At 38.0% G+C, this 18,661-nt stretch overlaps 1 protein-coding gene across 4 annotated transcripts in view; it reads right to left on the bottom strand.

Annotated features, from left to right (window-relative positions):
- Nucleotides 1-18,661, bottom strand: part of LOC132104430 (transcription factor SOX-6-like) — a 156,932-nt gene that overhangs the window by 112,619 nt on the left and 25,652 nt on the right. For 2 of the 4 annotated variants that reach the window (XM_059509934.1, XM_059509941.1), the window contains exon 4: nucleotides 10,875-10,925. The exons of the other annotated variants lie outside the window; for them this stretch is intronic. In XM_059509934.1, coding sequence (XP_059365917.1) covers nucleotides 10,875-10,918 — 44 coding nt within the window. In that variant the 5' untranslated portion in view covers nucleotides 10,919-10,925. The remainder of the gene's footprint in view (nucleotides 1-10,874; nucleotides 10,926-18,661) is intronic. 4 annotated transcript variants of the gene reach the window in all.

Below are 18,661 nucleotides of genomic sequence, written 5' to 3'. Positions count from 1 at the left end.
CCCCCAATTCACAAACCCGGTCTGCCAGCAGCACAAAGAGGTCTTTTGTGCTCCTGAATGTGTGTGTGGGGGTTCTCAATACTGACTGTACAGATCATCAACACTGAATCAATCAAAAACATATTAAACAAATACACATTTTGAGCTGGGCCATTCAGCAAAGGGTTTGTGGGAAGAGTGAGAGAGCAGTGAGCAAATTAACACCGCTTCTGTTTGTCATCGAAGCTCAGAGCAACCCAGAACGCTAGCGTATTTATGAGAGAGAGCGAGTCAGTGTACAATGTGCTTTTTGGTCAGAAAAAGAAAGATAAAATTGAAACCAAACTATAAAACAAAAGAAAATGTCCATGTGCCCTCTGATAGCAAGGAGGTCAATAACCCAGGACAAAGAGACTGTAGCATCTAGTCTTTGGTAACACTGTATCTGGTACAGAGAGACTTGAATAAGCAAAGCAAACACAGGGAAAGTAAATAGGTAGCGAAGGCCAGACAAATATTGGAAAAGCAGATAGGTATTGTGGCAGTGTGGGACGTGTGGCACAGGTCTTCCCTCCCCTCCTTCCATTTATCCCTCTCTGTTTCTGCGTGCGAGGCAGCAGATGTGTCTTTCACAGCCTGCGGAGAGTGCAACCAATCCGCAAACAATAGCTAGCCACCGACAAAGGTCATCTTTCGCAATCCATGCGTTATCAGAAGCTAAAAAACAGAGAGCATGCACCTAGCCCGTGCTCGATGCATGTCGTGTGGCACCCTGCCTGTGTCTGTGTGTGTGTGTGAGATTTAACCCCTCACTACAATGCCACTTGAGCCTTCTTAATAAGTCAATTACACAAGTTTAAGCCACCTCTTTGACCTCGAGTTAAGCTAACAGTTGGTGTAAACAAGTGAAATCTTATTAACCTAATAATATACACGGAAGCAGGCAGCAACGGCCAGCAGTTCAGAAGCTAAAGCCTCTCAGAGCTTTAACTACAGTGAGTTTGGTCCACCAGAGCACCAGTGGCCATGAGCTCTGTGTTCTCAAACAGGGTCATAAGTTAATCCGCAGTGGTTATTAGAGTACCTGTCAGAATGGATGTGCTAATTTAGCTAGCCTGTTTTAAGCCTCTCCACTTAGACGCCTAAAAACAAACACGTCCTCTGTCATTACATTAATACACATTTAAGACTGGAACCTCGTGAAATGAACACTAATTAGAGTCTAAATAGACCCCATAATCCAGCAGTTACAAAGAAACTGAGAAAATGCCTTTCCTCTCACTAACGCTGCGGCTAACAATCTAGCATTGTGTTTGATGAGCTTGTTTCATTTACTGTGGTGGCACTTACGTTTTTAACTGTTTCTCTTATGATCACGGAGAAAAAAAAACAACTTGGTGATTTATTTTTTATGAATCCAACTTCTAAGTGTTTCCTCTTGAAATCGAGAGCTGCATTATTCATAAAAGTGCTGCATTTTAAAGGCGACAAACAACACATTTTATGTGGCGTTATGAAATTATAATGCCAGCAGATGCTCCTTCTGTTTTGTTCTGATGTCACCTCCACAGCAAATGGAGACAGTTTTAGGGTAAATATTTAACAGAGGGTCTTTTAGCCAGATAAAATTTAAGCCTGCGGAGAGTGTGTGTATGTGTCAGAAAACGTTCCTACCCAGAGTCATTTCAGGAGAGATGATAAATAAGTGAGATAAATAGTACTGTACAGGCAGCTCACGCACTGTAATCTCTCATTCTAGCATGATTGTGTGTACTGTTTTAGCTCATTTGACTATATCGTTGCAGGGTTGCCAACTTTTATGTTCAGCTTGGAGTGAGATTTTTTTTTTTCACCAGTAAGTATGAATTTGAATATTTCTTCAAATTAAAAACTTAAAAATAAGTACACAGGTATAACCTGCAATATTCTAGATACAATTTAGTAAAGAGTCATACAGGTACCTATAGTGTGTTAACCATGGCATTACAAATTAAAATAATTTGCCTCTTTGCATTGGAATTTTAAACACTTTCTCTATTTGAACCTTAAATACTACAATAAGTGTAATATAAGTAACAGAAATACTAGAAGAAATATTTTGAGTCATTACAGAACCATAATTATTGCACAAATAGTATTTTGTACAAAAAGATATACTTAAAATATTAAATAAATATTATTGAACTAAAGATTAAATATAGAACATTTATTAAACTGAAAAAGAGACTGTATAGTCATATTATAAGTAATACCTCAGCTTTAAATGCTAGAAAACAATATTAATGTTGCCTCTCCATCACTCTCCAGAATAAAATGATACTGTTAATGTCATCGACATAATAATCAAAACATAATATGCTACAATGTTTACCAAAAATCGCTGCAAAAACCTGTTTAGTGAAGCTGTCGTCTGTTCAAATGGATTGTCAATGCTGGTTTGTTTGGAGAGCTCCATGAAAGACGTGGCCGCACGGCTTGTCACAACTCTGTTTTTCAGTGGCTCTGGCTTTACGATTTACACCACATTAAGTGAGCCAAAACTGTATTTATTGTTTAAATTTCGTATTAAAACTAAATTTGAAAGCTGAGACTGTCATATCGCAAGCAGGGGTTGCCAGCTTTGCATGAGATTTACGTGGGCAGCATGAGTGTGTGACACAGAGCCTGGAAGTGTGCGTCTCACACCAAATGCGTGAGAGTTGGCAACCCTGTTGTTGTGCTTGAGGCATACATGCATTCAAAAGAATCTGAACTGCTTTTTGATGTAACCGTTCCCCTCTGGTTGAGGTTTCTACATGTTAGTGCTGTGGCAATCCAGAAGTTTGAAGGGACAATTAAGTCCCTCGTTAGTCTTCAGTTACTCACCTTCATGTAATGTTGGAGTTTCTTTCTTCTGAAAAAACACAAAAAGTCAAGTTGCGAAGAATGTTCTTGCTGCTCTTTTTCATACAATGAAAGCAAATATGGGACCTGCTAAGCTCGAAAAAGGACAAAAAGTACCATAACGTAATCCAAATTAAAACATTCCTTCAGCAAAGATGGAAGTTGATCAAAAGTGACCATATAAACTTTTAAAATGTTCATTTCTTTTGAGCTTTCTATTGAACCCCAATATTAACCAGCACAAATGTTTTTATTCTTGAACACCAAAGCAGCATATTAGAATGATTTTTAAACGAAAAAGTGACACCAAGGTCAATCACTGGAATAAATTGCATTTTAAAATATATTTAAATAGAAAAACTGTTATTTTAAATTGTTAAAATTATTACCGCCATTACTGTATTTTTCAGTCAAATACATGTAGCCTGTGAGCATAGGAGAGCATAGGAGACTTCTTTCAAAAACATAAAAAAAACTGTAGTGTAAAATAGATTGGTGTGAGTTGTTTGAGTTGTTATTCACTGAAAATATTCTTTGGAAAAACATAAATTTTTCTTTCTGTAAACTTTAAATACGCTGTCACTGTATGGAAAAGATCAGCATGAACATCTTTCAAATCATCTTTCCAAAACAGTCATACAGGTTTAGAATAACTGTCATTTCATGAACTTAGCTCAAGCTCTAACTGCTCTTGGCTTAAGGGGGAAGAAGGAAAAGAAAATGAAATTGTGACTGACAGGTTAGGTAATTTAATGCTACCACTGCACTGGGCCTTCCACTTTTAAAACACTGACTATCTCTTGGCCAGTTAGTGAGCATCTGTCCGAGTCTCTGTGTAATGTGGTATGTCACATTATGAGCTCAAGAGTCAAGTGTAGATTACAGCGCTCTACAGCACCCAAGGCTCTAGATTGCAACCAAAATGATCATATTTGCAATCTTTTGAAAATGTACCAATTAAAATTTGTCGTGGTCTCATTTGTGCGAGTGCATTGTCTGCTCTGCTCCATACTGCGTGTGCTGCACAGCTGCAGCAGGATTCAGATTTTTATTGATCATGTGAAGAGACTAAGAGAGGCACTTTCAGTGCGAGCGCTTTGGGTGTATTAGTCGCACCAGAGTGACCAAAGGGAAGAATGAGTCTAGAGCCCTGGCACCCTTGCTATTTAACTGTTGGGAGAGCAGCTTGACATACTCAGGGTGATAGGAGGTGTGTTTGTGTGTGTGAGTGATTATGTCGTGGACCCAGAGGCCAAGGTTTGGAGACAACCTGAGCAATTCATAACCTCCCAGCAGAAACCTCATTGTGTGTTTACAGCAAAACCGCTGGTCACAATGCTTCATCAGCTGACCTGGCCAGAAAGCGAGCTGTAAAACTCAATTTTATATCATACACACACACATACACACGTTCACGCAGGGAATAAAACAAAGGCACCATAATGGGACCACATAGGTCTTAATTGAGTTCGCCCCTTTCAAGCGTGCTATTATTTCTGGCTAATGGCATCCACTGGCCCTCTCTCATTACTTGAGTGGATCTTGAACAAGCTTCTCGTTTGATACAGTTAGAGTTAATGCACTATGAACAGATACACTGCTAGTCATCAGCGATCTGCATATTCAATAACTTCCGTAATTACAGCCGCAATTCATCAGATCCAATCTGATTGCAGAGTGGAAGGGGAAGAGAGAGAGAGAGAGAGAGAGAGAGGTTTGATTCCTGGAGGACACAATCTAATCACAAAACTAACATGATAATTGAAATCTAAATTGAAAGGGTTGGTGAGCCATGCACAAATTCGGCGAGGCAGAGAGCGGAAGTACTTGTGCCTTGAAAGCAGAAGAGAGGAATAAAAGATGCTGATGGAGGAAAAGAGAAAGAGAGAGAGAGAGGATGGAATGAAAGCACCAGTGAGTCATCACCGGGCAGTGTTCTTAAGACTCATTGTGTTGGACAATGTAACGGCCAGTCATGAATCGTTTGGCATGTCACAACATAATACCGTTAGCCAAACACAGTATCAATGTGAACGGAAAATCTGAGGCAAACTCATGTTCTAGTATGTCTACTTCAGAAGATGTCAGTGCACAACACTGGGTTAAGTAAAAAAGCTTTGTAAAATTATATATAAAATGTGTAGTTAAATCATTTGAGAAATAAATAAAGAATATTGTAATAAAACATATAATATACATTTTACATTTGTATAGATTTTTATATACATTTTGTGTGTGTTGGTGTTTGTGTGTGTGTGTGTGTGTGTGTGTGTGTGTGTGTGTGTGTGTGTGTGTGCTCAGAAAAAAGGGAAAAAGGGAATACAAAAGGTCTGCTGTCAAAACATCTGTATTCAAGGGTGGCTTAACCAAGAACCGTTTTCCATGCTAAACTGATTACCTCAAATGAAAGATAATAATGTAGAAGTTCCATTCAGAATTTAGGTGAGTCAGGCATGGTACATGATTTGCAAAATATGTTCTGATGAGCCAGAAATGTCCGGGTAGCAGAAAACAGGAGGTTCACACACAATTGTTCTGCAGGTGGATGGAGGGGTTCATCATGTGCTCACATTTTCTTTTCTATCATTCTTTCAACCGTCGTCATGCAAAGCAGGGAACTTTACAGTCTCTCCCATCTGCTTGGCTTCTCCTCAGCCCTCAATAACAGTTACTCAGTAATGCCAAATTCATTAACCTGTGCTGCTGTTACAGGGGCTCTAACCATAAATTAGGTTAATGTGAGCGGACATATTCCACTGCTAATAGGGGATATAAAGTGAAAGAGGGACACGGAGGGACGGAGATTGCAGATCATAAACATATTGTCCCTGACAAAAAGCCCTAATGGCTCTTTGTTCACTTTAATTGCATGACAAATGTTTTTTGAAGGACGGACAACCGGTTTGAAAAAATTTATGTACAGATAATTTAATATTAATATCTCGATAATATATATATATATATATATATATATATTACTATTTTAATAATTCTATTTTTTATATTTAATAATTTTAAATTAATTTACTGTGTTTATTAATTTATATTTATTTAGTAACTAATGCACACATTTACTTGTGCTTCAGTATAAGCCACACTGGGATATTGTTCTCTTTTTTTAATCAAAAAGTAATATGATACAACAGCATTTAAAATCTGATGTCAAGTCGGTGTCAAATCTGATAAACTACTAGAACCGTGGAATGTCAGAATAATATTATTTGTGGATACACACCTATTTATTTTGGACAATTTCAATAAATTCAGAGAGAGCAAGAAAAGTCAAGCGCAGGCAGGAAAACTGCTAAGGTCGTGGTTATCAGGCGAGGAAAGTGTCGGGAACAAACAGAGCCGTGCAGAAACTTGTTCTCCCTCTGTCTCTACACCACTGCACTGGGAATAGCGATGGGAATGACTGGAAGCCATAGAAACAAACATCTGACAGATCTGTCTAATTGGACAACTTATTTTCCTACAGATTTTAGGCATAAATCTAGTCACTGTTTATTCAGAGTCAGTTAGGAACAAGAAGGTTTTGGCTGCGCAGCACTTTTGTTCTTGCTTGCTAAACTGCATCACTTCCTTCTGCTCCTCTCTTTCTATCTCCTTTCAAGAAGTGTTGAGAGCCAACCTGCAGGTCCTGCACTCGTGACGGCGCCGAACGAACATGACTCCTTAAACAAAATGCTATTGTTCTGCGAGACACCGACCTTTGCTGTCCTCGGATTACGTGATGACCTCTCGTCTCCACTATCCTCCCCTGGTCTTACCAAACAACTTTTACCAAAGAGCCTATTAGGCCAGAATTCCACTTTGTTGTTAAAAAGGGTCTTGTCCTTTCAGAGCGCTAGCTCTTTCGCTTCTATTTTTCAATCAGAGGTGGTAGAGGAACACAAGTCCATTGTTCGTCTCACAGATGGAAGCTGGAGTTACAAGGGCAACAGCTCTAATCCCTCTTTTTACCACCTTTCTTTATATTATTGGCCCATCAAGTGGTACCTTTTAACTCAGGAGCTGGAGGGGCCAACGCTCCCCCTGTCTAATTAGCTGTGATTCTTGCAGCACAGTTCATGATGAGCTAATCGAACATTTGCAAAATAATGACATACTGGGAGCAGCTATTCCTTCTCCAGAGGCCCTGCTATAAGAATAACAATAATAATTCTATTATGGAAGAGCGGACTTTAAAACGCTGCTCGGCCATAACAACAGAGAAGGTAATCGTGCTAGTGTTCTCCACACAATCAACAAGCTATTGTTGGCGACTTGAAAAAAAAGGAGCAGAAAATGGGTGCCACGGTGATTGGTCTGCTCTGCCATGCGGGGCCCATGTTGAATTGTCTGGCAAAGAAGGTCTTTGATAGAATGCTGAAAAAAGGGCTTGGATGAAGACAACTGTGTGGCTTTTCTCTGTTTTTTTGTGTGTGTGTCTGGGCCTCTTTCTCTCACCGCTTAAATAACCACCAATCCGCATTAGGCCGCTGCTATTCATATAGTGAATGTTGCTGGGCCATAGAAGAACATCTTCTGGGCACAGGAGGCTTAGGTAGCCTCCGTGTGCTAGACCCATGAAGATCTGAGCTCGTGTTTACTCAGAATTATCTCTGTGTATCTTATTACCAATAAAAAATGACCCTGCCATACTGCTTCCATACTACATTCCAGCAAGCCAAGGTTGAACATTTCCAGCTCAGCTGTCACTAAAATAAGGCTCATAAGCCAAACGCAAACATGTCAATGAAGTGACTGATAGCTATAAACAAAATAACTAACCATAGAGAATAATATCAATTAATCATGAAGATGCATGGCAAATGAGCAACAGTCCAGAAGTGCTGGAATCCGATTAAATCACAGCACATTAAAAACTTAAGAGATTTTATTTTGAGCTTTTTCTTCCCCTTCGTCTTTCAAATCTAGGTCAATGTGGGACTGAAAGTTAGAGTCAAATCTGAAATGAGTTTTTGAGCGCGATGAAGGCAGTTAGTCATTTGAATCCACACGTGCTGACGGTTGTAAGAACGGATCTTTGTTTGAGCAAGCAGAGGCAGAGGGGAGAGCGAATGCTAAGTGGGCCCCCTTTGCCTAGTCAACCTTCAGTGTTCTTCATTTATCTTCATCTTGTTAGAGTAAATTAATTAACAATCTAGCTGTTATAAACTTTCTCCTTTCATTACATCAAATAATGGCAGAGATGGAGGAGGAGGTCCTCTCCTCTGGGATTAGACTAGTACTGCTGGAGACATCTCTCTCTCTCTCTTAGACTTTTCCTCACTCTTAACCCACCCTTACACCAAACTTCACAGCTATCAATTCTCTGATATGATCAAAAAAAACTAAAAACTAAATGTTCCTTACGCATGTCAATGAATATTTATGCTGTCTGTGTGTGTGTGTGTGTATTATATATATATATATATATATATATATATATATACACACACACACACACACACACACAATTATGTTTTTACATTGACAATAAAAATAGTGAATGTTAAGGTTCTGTTTTGTTTTATTATGAGGAATATATCGTAAAATTGAAAATAAAACTTACATCCTCATAATAAAGTGACTGATCAGCACTTGATTGAATTCATTCAAAATGTAAAGATAACTATATTTGACATTTGAATATGGACTGGCTGGGAGAGTATCATTCTGACTATTGGTACAGTACACAAAATATTACAAACTAGAGATCATTACTAGAAAGTCATTTTCTGATTTCACAGTTCATGCTGTAAAAAAAACAAAACAAAAAAAAATCATTTTGAGTAAATTCTGATCTCTTGGGGTAAAATAACATTCTACTCTCTTTTCTACATTAGCTTTTATGTTACTGCTTATTTGAAAAATGTTTCTCCAACACACATTACTTTCTAATGATAAGGGAAAAGCACCATGCATTTTATGCATTTATTCCAGTTTAATCAAGTGATTATTCAGAAAAAGAATGAAGGAAAAACAGAAGCTTTGGGAAGAACTAAAATGGTGCACAATTCCTTGGTTAAGGTTTGAACATTTTGAAGGATTAGTGAGGAAGTGATAAGGTGTCTCTGACCTCTCTCCTCTCTCAACCTACTGCCCCACCCTCTAGTCCTGTCCCAAGATATTTTGTTATCCTCCTGCAACAGGTGGCTGCAGTCAAACACAATCCTCCATACAGTACATTAGTATGAGGTCAGGCAGATAAAAGCATTGAGCGGACAATAATCCAGCATGCTCTACCAGATCCTGCTGCCAACGTTTGTCTGACAACAAATTCATCAGCTGCAGGAATGCCTGAATGACAGCGTAAAACTATTACAATAAAATAATTGAACATTTCTTCAAAGATTATAAAGCTGAATTAAATCAATAAAGAATGCATGCTTTTTGCCACAGACCGTCCTTAGAGCATGTGATCACTCACAAACACACCGAAAACCTCTTGTCTCGGGTCAAATCTTACAGCCATTTCATGTGAATATGCAGAAGGGATCAGAGATAGTCTATCAGCATATACAATGATCTTTTTACTGTATTTGTGAATTTAAAAAAAAACTTTTTTAAACAAATATCTATTAAAATAAATGCTTAGCTATAAAAAAAAAATCTAATATCATTAATTACTAAATAGCATTCATTATTTTTTCAAATCAAACAAATGACCTTTTGAAAAGGAAATCAAAGGGGATTCATTAGCTTTAGCAAAGTCTGGCTGACAGCAGCTTTGAAAGGCAGATGTTGCTGCTGCTGTTTTTAATGAGAGATCACTAATTAGGATTGCTAGCAATTCAAGTGTGGGGAAGGTGCTTTGCACAGAGACAGAACAGCCAATGGCTAACACACTCACTGTTATTTACTTCCTCTGCACAGTGACACACAGACACATAGCACAAATTCTTAATTAGAGACACAGGAAGGGGATGGGGTAGTGAGGTTTTTACTCGTTTTGACTGCAGTTATAACACAAAGACAAAAAACCAGAAAATGGTGAGAATAACAAATTAAGCACCGCCCTACTCAAAATTTGACCAATCAATGAGCTGGGGCAGAGAGGAAAGGGACAGACGTGCATGCAGTATGGGGAGTGAAACTTGTCTATCACTTGCTGACTGACAGGGGCTGGGATGGGCAGCACAGGGTGTATGAGGTAGTGGTGACCGATATATCGGCTTTGGCCGATATTTAGAATTTTTGAAATATCTGCTTTTTAAATATAATTAAAACAAATCTTTGAATGACTAATGAAAATTTAATTTCACAAAACCTTGCAAACTTAGTCGAATCCAGCTTTGAGATTTTGTGAAGTGTGTATGTGTATCCTGCATGAGTGTGTGTTCTCTGTGTGACGGTCTGTCCATGTGAATTGAATGCCTTAAACTTTAAACTCGTGATTTCAAATTATTGCTGTGCTTTATGCATTTGTCCACTGTCATATTCATGACATATTCATTCATTCATGTCAATTTTTTTTGTGTGCTGTATGTAAAATGAGGGTTACCCTGGCTTTATTTGAAAAATATGATTCCCAGTGCACACAAACTTCCCAAAATACTGAGTGCCCTGTTGGCTACAGTGTTTACTTTCCTTTTTATTATTTTTTTATTAAATATTCATTTATTTGTTAAAATACTGTCATCTAAAGTATAAGCATGTTTCTCTCTGATCTAAAATTTCGTAAATATTAATAATAATAATAAAAAAATAATAATATTGGCTTTATATCGGCTATCGGCCCCCTCCTTTCCAAGATATCGGCATCGGCTGTCAAAAAACACATATCGGTCGACCACTAGTGTGAAGGGGGAAATGCTTTAAGTCTGATTATCTGTAGAAGGGGAGTGTGAAGGAGTTGCATTTTTGAGTTAAAACTTGCACACATACACACAAACACAGATGGAGACAACACATCATCCTGCAAGTTGGTTAGTGCTAGGTGGTGTGATATCAGAGCTGTGAAAGGACAGATGAATCCAGCCCGGCAGACACCCTGTGGCAACAACAGAAAAATTAAAGCAACTAACCTCAGTAAAAAGCTGCTACGCAGAAAGCCCTCCATATTCAGCATTTGGGTTCTGTAGCAGGAGAAATACACAGAGAGCCATTGTAACTGAGCGAACAGAAGTTAGCATTGCAACTTTAAAACAGTAACAGAGGGGAGAAAACAGACAAAACCACCAACACATCCTCAGCTATCCCTGAAACATTTTTATCTTCTAAACCAAATGCAAGAACAAAGATGTAACACTCCCCACAGCTCCATTAATAGCTTTTCATCCATCTTTTCGGAGAAACAGACATTTGTCATTAGTGTACATTGGTTTTCCAGTCCCATTTTTGATGATATGTTATCATATGACAGTGGTTCCTGGGTCGCTGCTCCTCCCAAAGCAGCGTGTGGTGGTCCAGCTGTGGACCATGTGTGGCGGGGCCGCGGCGACTTCTAGGAGCTGGACCACAGGGGCCAACTCTGAGCCAATGCTGGGCCGTGCACACACAGGGAGGCGGGAGGATGTGGTCATAATATCACCACGTGCAGAGGCTGCTCTGGAAGTCTAATGCCACAAATTTGGAAGCACATGTTTGGAAATTGTCTCCAGAGGGTTTCCATTAGTCGCAGTTTTTGGTCTTTACAAGATATACTGTACATACATATATGACTTATAAAGATCAAGTGTCTGTTTGTATAGTATAATAAACTGCTGTGCAAAAGAAAATGTCAATAATGTAATAAAAAACAGAACACTAAAACAATAATAATAATGTGAAAAACTTTAAATGTATAATTAAAAGTCATGTACATAGACACAGATACATATATAGGTATACGTCATATTAACTATTGCTAACTATTAACATATTTATTTACTGTAACTTAATTTTATTAGCTTAAGCTAAATAAATATAGAAGTGAAGTCGATATATATACACACACACACACACACATACATTTCATTTATTCAAAGCTCCATTAATTAATTACTTAATTATAATTAATAAAATTGCATACACCCAAACACAAATTTTATATTATCACTATATATTATAAAGCTTTTTTCTAAAGACAATGCAAATGTTAATTAAATAAATATGCCATTTAATTAATATTTTATTGATATAATTAATTGTATTCAATAAAATAATAAAATCCACCAATATATATATATATATATATATATATATATATATATATATATATATATATATATATATTCTAAAGCCCTGTCTACTTAGTTGGCTGTGGCTACCTGGCACCTATGGCACTCAGTGAAGCTCTATACTATAAGTTCAAAAATCTGCATCAGATCTCTTACTTTTGGTCCTTTCTGGAGCTACAACCAGAGATGATGCTCTTCCAGAGCTTGTAAAAAAGAAAAAAAAAAAGCAATACTGCAGGACGGAATTCATCAAGTGCTGAAACTAATTAGCGATTTCTCTCATGCTCTAACACCGCACTCCCTCTCTCACATCATCATCATCATAAATAAGAGACACATCACAGTCAAAAGACTTTCAGTCTTCTGCCTCCTAAATGCTTTCGCTTTCAGTGACATGGGTGTAATTTGCCCCATGCTTCTCTCCTCCCTTTATCCTCTTTCTCTCTTTCTCGATGGCGAGTTGTGCTGCTGTGGACGGTTAGACACAAAGCCACTGAGAGAATTGAAAGAGTGAGATCAGAGAACCCCAAGGACACTGCGCCTTTCAGGCTGGCCAGCAATTAGCAGGCCAGAGGACCCGTAAGACCCGTCGAGACTTTTCTCACAGTCAGGTGTCTGGGGGTGTTTGGGGTATGGGAAAGGAGTGTTTTCAGCCATGGGCGCTATGCTCACATAATACCCAAGTGCTACCACAGCAGTGACAACGCGAGAAAACAACAGTAAAAATGCAACAGAAGCAATCAAGCGTGTCTCCTCACCATTCTGAGGGAGTGTTAAAAACACACACACACACACTCTTGCACACCCTCCTCTCACACTCTTTTTCTCTCCAACTCTTGCTTTTATTAGTGAGGCAGCTAGAAGACAGCAAAAACACACACATGCTGACAGTCTCTCTTGTGGAGTGCACGCTCTGAGCAAAAAGAGAGGAACGATTTAATTTAAGTGTGGATGGATTGTCAGGTATGAAATCTGCAAAATAAAAGAGAGTAAGGAATATGAAACATCTAAATAGACTAGTTAGAATAACACATTATAAATGTCAAGTGAGACCTAAAGCACTTTGAGTTGGAAACTCAAACTTTTTTCTATATAGTTTCAATTCTGTTCAGTTTGAATTCACTTCATGGGTGAATCGCATAAAAATGAGTCCAGGTATCATTTCACCCCAAAAAATCAAATAAAAAAAAGTTTTATTATTATTATTATTTAGATTGTTCTGTTGTTATCAATATTGAATCTTATTTCTGTCATTATATTTGGTTTTCAGTAAACACTTCTGTGAATCTTTTATTATTATTATTATTATTATTATGTGTTCACTGTATCTATAAAGTGCTTAAATGTCATATAAATAATGCCACAATGGTTATAAAAGACGGTTAATTTCATTAGCAAAAATACATTTATAACAAAAATATTTTGAACAAATGCTAAATTATTATTACAATTATCAAGCTCTGGTCCTGGTCTTATATAAAGTGTGAGAAATTTTCCTTGAAACAGTAGCATTGAAGTGATAAGTTTCTCTGTTTTTCCTCAGTTTTCTTACCCTCCGGCTGCTGTGTTACCTCCTGCAGCTGAAAAAAATAACTCACTGTAAAAATTGAGACAACTAGGATCCTTGTGTGTGAGGATTTAACTGCGGTTTACAGGCCGAGCCGAGGAAAAAGTGACTGAGCCACAACAGTATTGTCTCAGCATATCGAAAAATAAATAAATAAACAAAATAAAGCGAGGCTTAAATTTAGAACAGACCATGTTTCAAGGGCAACGGATTGTTGAATAAAAAACAGTGAAGATCAACATCAGCGTTAAACGTTGAGCTTCATGCGCCTTTTTCTCCAAAGAACCCGAGACCTGGCAAGAACTGCTCCTGCCCAAGCGAAGTCTCCCACCATCTGCAACAAATGTGCTCTATTAAAACAGTACCATATGGACAACAAGCCCTTGCTATTAACACGGCTTCTGTACGGCCCCCCTCACTAACGCAGTGCACATTTCTAACTTTGAGTCGAACTGACTGGCTGAATTAATGTGGTGCTATAGAGAGTGGGTGGGCTACCATACAGAGATGGAGATCCCAGTGATTCCGTGACTAAACTTATCCTACATACTACCACAGAACTGATCTATAGATTCATAGATAATTCATTAAGAACAGGAAAAAAACATCTGGCTACATCTTCATTCAAAAGAAAAGGCCACAAACTAGATAAACAGCAAAAGTCTTGAGGTACAAAACTGAAGTACCCAAAACGAACCATTTATTCAATGAAGAAGATGACCACGACTTCCTCCAGCATGTCAAGATTGGACTGATTAAACCCTTAGGGTTTGGGATGTGTTAATTAGACTCACCCACAGACTATAAAGCTCTTCTATTCTTTAGCGCACATGACGTCAGACGTCTTCTTTTATAACACACCCAAACAGAACACACACCAAATCAGTTGTGGATTTAACTCGACCCAAAGGTTCACTCAATATCTGTTTGTTTAATTTTCCCGTCACAAGGCCTTAAACACTGTTCATAATTAGAGTCCGAAAAAGGGGGATATTTTTCCTCAGAATGCCACTCGCTGACAAGTATTGGAGGATTGCACATAAAACACCTCATTCAATCGATTGTTTCTGGACTGGTAGCACAAGGCAAAAGGGGTCAAACGAAATGATGAAATGCCCACGGAGTCATGTGACACCCCAGTGCTAACCAGCCTACACCTGATTGACTGTTGGGGTGAACTGCAATAGAGAAGGATTAATAATGGATATTACAGTGAGTTTAGCCTTTTGTGTCAGTCACACAAATATTCAGCAAATATCCTTGGCCACACAGGAAAAAAAAGGTTTATTTATTTAGCGTGTGTGTTTGTTTGTGTGAGACAATATTAATTAATCAATCAATTACTAATAACAACATATATTAATATTAGTAATAGTAAAAATAACAATAATGTGTAATATTATTAATTGTACTATTTATTAGACAAATACTAGTGATAATAATACAAATTATATTATATATAAATTATATATAAATATAATTTAATTAAACATAATAATAAAATAATAATAACAATACAAATATTTAAAATACATTTTCATTTTAATATAATTGCTGTAAAATTCTGAGAATATGGCATATTGGAACAACTACGTATGCATTCCTTCTTAACCGAGCCTTTTCTGTAACTCAGCCGGTATATCTAATGCTAGCAACACCTAAATTGTGAGTTAATTTTATTACGAAGGTGTGTTGAAAGGTGTCTGCTCATGTTTCAAATTAAATTCACTGCTGGTCAGCATTAGCACCTAGATGCCCATCGAGGCTGCGTGCCTGCCTATGACACTTATCTGAGAGAGAGAGAGAGAGAGAGAGAGAGAAAGAGAGAGAAACTGGATTTGCCTGTTCACACTGAAATAATTAGAACATGTCAGGAAGAATTAATTTCCTCATTTTTCAAAAGGATACACAGAAATTACCATGTTATTATATGACAGGGTCCCTGGGAGGATTGTATTAAATTTGATTTCCAGTGCAGCCCACACAACAAATTAAAGTCATAAATAAGATGGAAAGAAGCGGGGCACAGAGCATATGTTTATGGCAATGAGTGAAGCCAGGGGACCAGAAAGAACTATCTTCATTTCATTTTATTTAAATCAGGCTGACACTCTGTGTCTGAATGACAGCGCTTGCTAATGAGGGCTCAGGGTCTCTTTTATATTAGTAAAGAGAAACAGCCACTTAGTGGGTTAGATGCCTGCACCTTTCCTCTACAACACAACCAGCTGAGCATCTGCCTCCCTTAATGGACACATTACCGTGTGCTTACAAGCTTACAAGCCCCGCAAAAGGTGAGGTCTTTCTTAACTTACACCCGCACAACAAATCAATTAAGTCTCCGAAGCGGTCCCTCGTTTCACAGGGTTTTATCAAAGATGTTTTATGCTTCATTTGACACTTGGGATAGTTGATGGAGACAGAAGTTAAATAAAGTTAAAACGCAACAATGCTTTCAAGTGCGCCATTCATTCATTGCATGTGAGATGTAAAGGCTGCTATGTTGTTTAGTGAAAATCATAGCATAAATGAAATATTAAATCTCAAAAGTAACGATAGGAGTGACTCAAAGTGAATTATATTCATATCTCACTGACTCACAGGGCCATCCTTCGGGGTGTGCAGCTTGTGTGGTCGCACTGGGCCCTGTGGCGAACAGACCAAGGGGGAAACCCCCAACCCTGGAACGCGATCGTGAACAGACCGAGGGGTGCCCCGCTCCCTACCTCGCACCGGGCCCCGCATCAGCTAAAGACGTCCCTGCTGACTCACTAAGCGTTTGGGTGGGCATTATACTTGTGAATGAAAGCATGTTGGAAAATCTACCCCATTCTATTCAGCAGAGAATCAAGAATTGGTAATTATATTCCTACGAGTCCAAAAGGTAATCAGATAGCCTCAGATTCATGGGCATGTTTTATGTGTGCGGATGACCTCTGCAGTGTCTGCCTTTACAAACTACATAGGAAGAAAAAAAAAGATTTCCTTAACAAGTCACACTCACCTATTCCAATCTAAAATTAAACCTCCTATTACTGGGAGACATATTTGTGCTTGTGAAGGGATCCACAAACAAAAAAATAAGATAAGTCAAGATACGTCAATGAGTTAAAACCGACAATGAAATTGCGCACTGTCTCTAATCAAATTTGAAAAGTTGCTGTGAGGCCGAAACAACAGAACAAGTCGTCTTTTCAGATATGCTTCATGCAGGTGGATGGCAAATATAAAATAGCAAGACTATGCCTTTATATATTCAATATAATAAGTTTATTATTATGAAATATTTTGTGTGTATGTACAACAACAGTTAAATACAATTTTGTAAATTTACAATACAATTAATTATTAACCAAAATTATAGTTTTTGTGCTAAATGATGAATTTTTGCCGAAGTTTCCCTCTCATTAAGTGCTTCCTACTGGGGAAAATGCACTGTAAATCTTTGATAATGTGTATTAGCTTATTACAATCGCACCGAGGCAGTGGACTACAGAGAGAAGGAAACTCTGGGAAAGGGTATCATTAGAGCCAAGCGCTCCCTTGGGCCCCACAAACTTTAAATAATTTGCTAATCAATTAACTGGCAACTCTCGACAAAACAAGGATTTCACACCCCAGGGTCAGGGCGCATTATCAGCTCAGGAGGATTCATTGCATTTTGGGAGAAAAGTTCATGGTTGGAATCATTCATTAATTTTACAGGACTTTTAGTTATGCATTACTCTGCCCAGCTGTGGAAGCCAGGAGATTAATGGCATGTTCCTCAGTAAGTCTATGGCCATATATATCTAATAAGAGAATGCCTTTAAGAGTCTTTACCTTGAGACGAGGGAAGACTGCCAAGTTTATATTACGTATAATTCTTCTGAAAATTTGATAAAGCACATCAAGCCATCAAAAGGATGCTATACTGAATAAACCTTGTCAGAGGCCGGCAGTGTGTTGTTGGGATGTTAGGTCATATACGTGCCAAGCCAGAATATGATGCCATTGGCATAACTGAACTAAACCTCATGAGAACTAATAAGAAAACGAATAGATACCGTGCCCTAAATACTTCAGCGAGGACCTCAACCATCGCAGATGTCTGAAGACCTCAGGACTTCCTTTCATGAGAATAATTAAATTTACAACAATTAAATCTTATTCTAAATCCTCACTGATGAAATTTTATGTTCTGTTGGGTGGAGAGAAGAGATCAAATAATTTTTTCCCCCGATGGGGCTGATGAAATTAAAATGGCGATCTATTGAACAGGCTCTATGACAACAATCAAGAAGAGGGTCAATGAAAAATCCTAGCTGTAGAGAGACTGTTAATTTATGGGAAAATAACCACCCAAAGGTTATTCATTTTCATTAGGGGTCCAGGAGTGCTGTTTATTTAATTTTTCTTTTTTACAGAAAATCATTCCTGGAGTCACCGGCTCCACAGAGACATCAACAGTGAGACACGCTAAATGCAATCTGAAGGAAGGCTCCGGCAGCTTTATTAGATGAATGGCACACTCTGACAAAGAGTGCATTCTGCCTGTTCAAACAGATGCCGTCGCCTCTTCCTCAGGTGTTTCCAAATGACTTCTCGTAAGAGTGATTAAACGCCGGGCGCATGCGAGCCACGCATTCGCCCAAATTACTTACTGCCTCATTTTGTGATTAATTAAACATGCAGATTAAAGTTGCAAAGGAATGTAGATTAATAGGTGTGTTAGGTCTCATAGGTCTGGTAAGCATCGGATTATTAGAGAAAGAACATTGGATAGGTATTTCTTCTCTTCCTCATATTTAAACAGCATGAAAAAACAAATTTTTTCATGGACAAGGGTATGAATTTTGAACACATATTTACAGCTTTAAAGTAATGTATCTCTCGCTGCAAGCTTGGCCTTCACGTCAATTGCATTTAAATGCAAAACCAGTTTGCATTAAAGTAAATTAAATATGTTTTGAAATCAAAACATTCCTTTCAGATAGTTAGTTAACATAGTTGCTTAAAACTTTTTACTGTTTATTTATGATCAAAAAATTTGGTCCTGGCTATCCTTAACTACATTACTACACACACAAAAAAAATCTCAAAGTTT

The sequence above is a fragment of the Carassius carassius genome, chromosome 2, assembly GCF_963082965.1.
Source record: "Carassius carassius chromosome 2, fCarCar2.1, whole genome shotgun sequence".
In the NCBI taxonomy this organism is placed as follows: domain Eukaryota; kingdom Metazoa; phylum Chordata; class Actinopteri; order Cypriniformes; family Cyprinidae; genus Carassius; species Carassius carassius.
The sequence above is the reverse complement of the archived record's forward strand: the minus strand, read 5'-3'. Positions and strand labels throughout refer to the sequence as shown.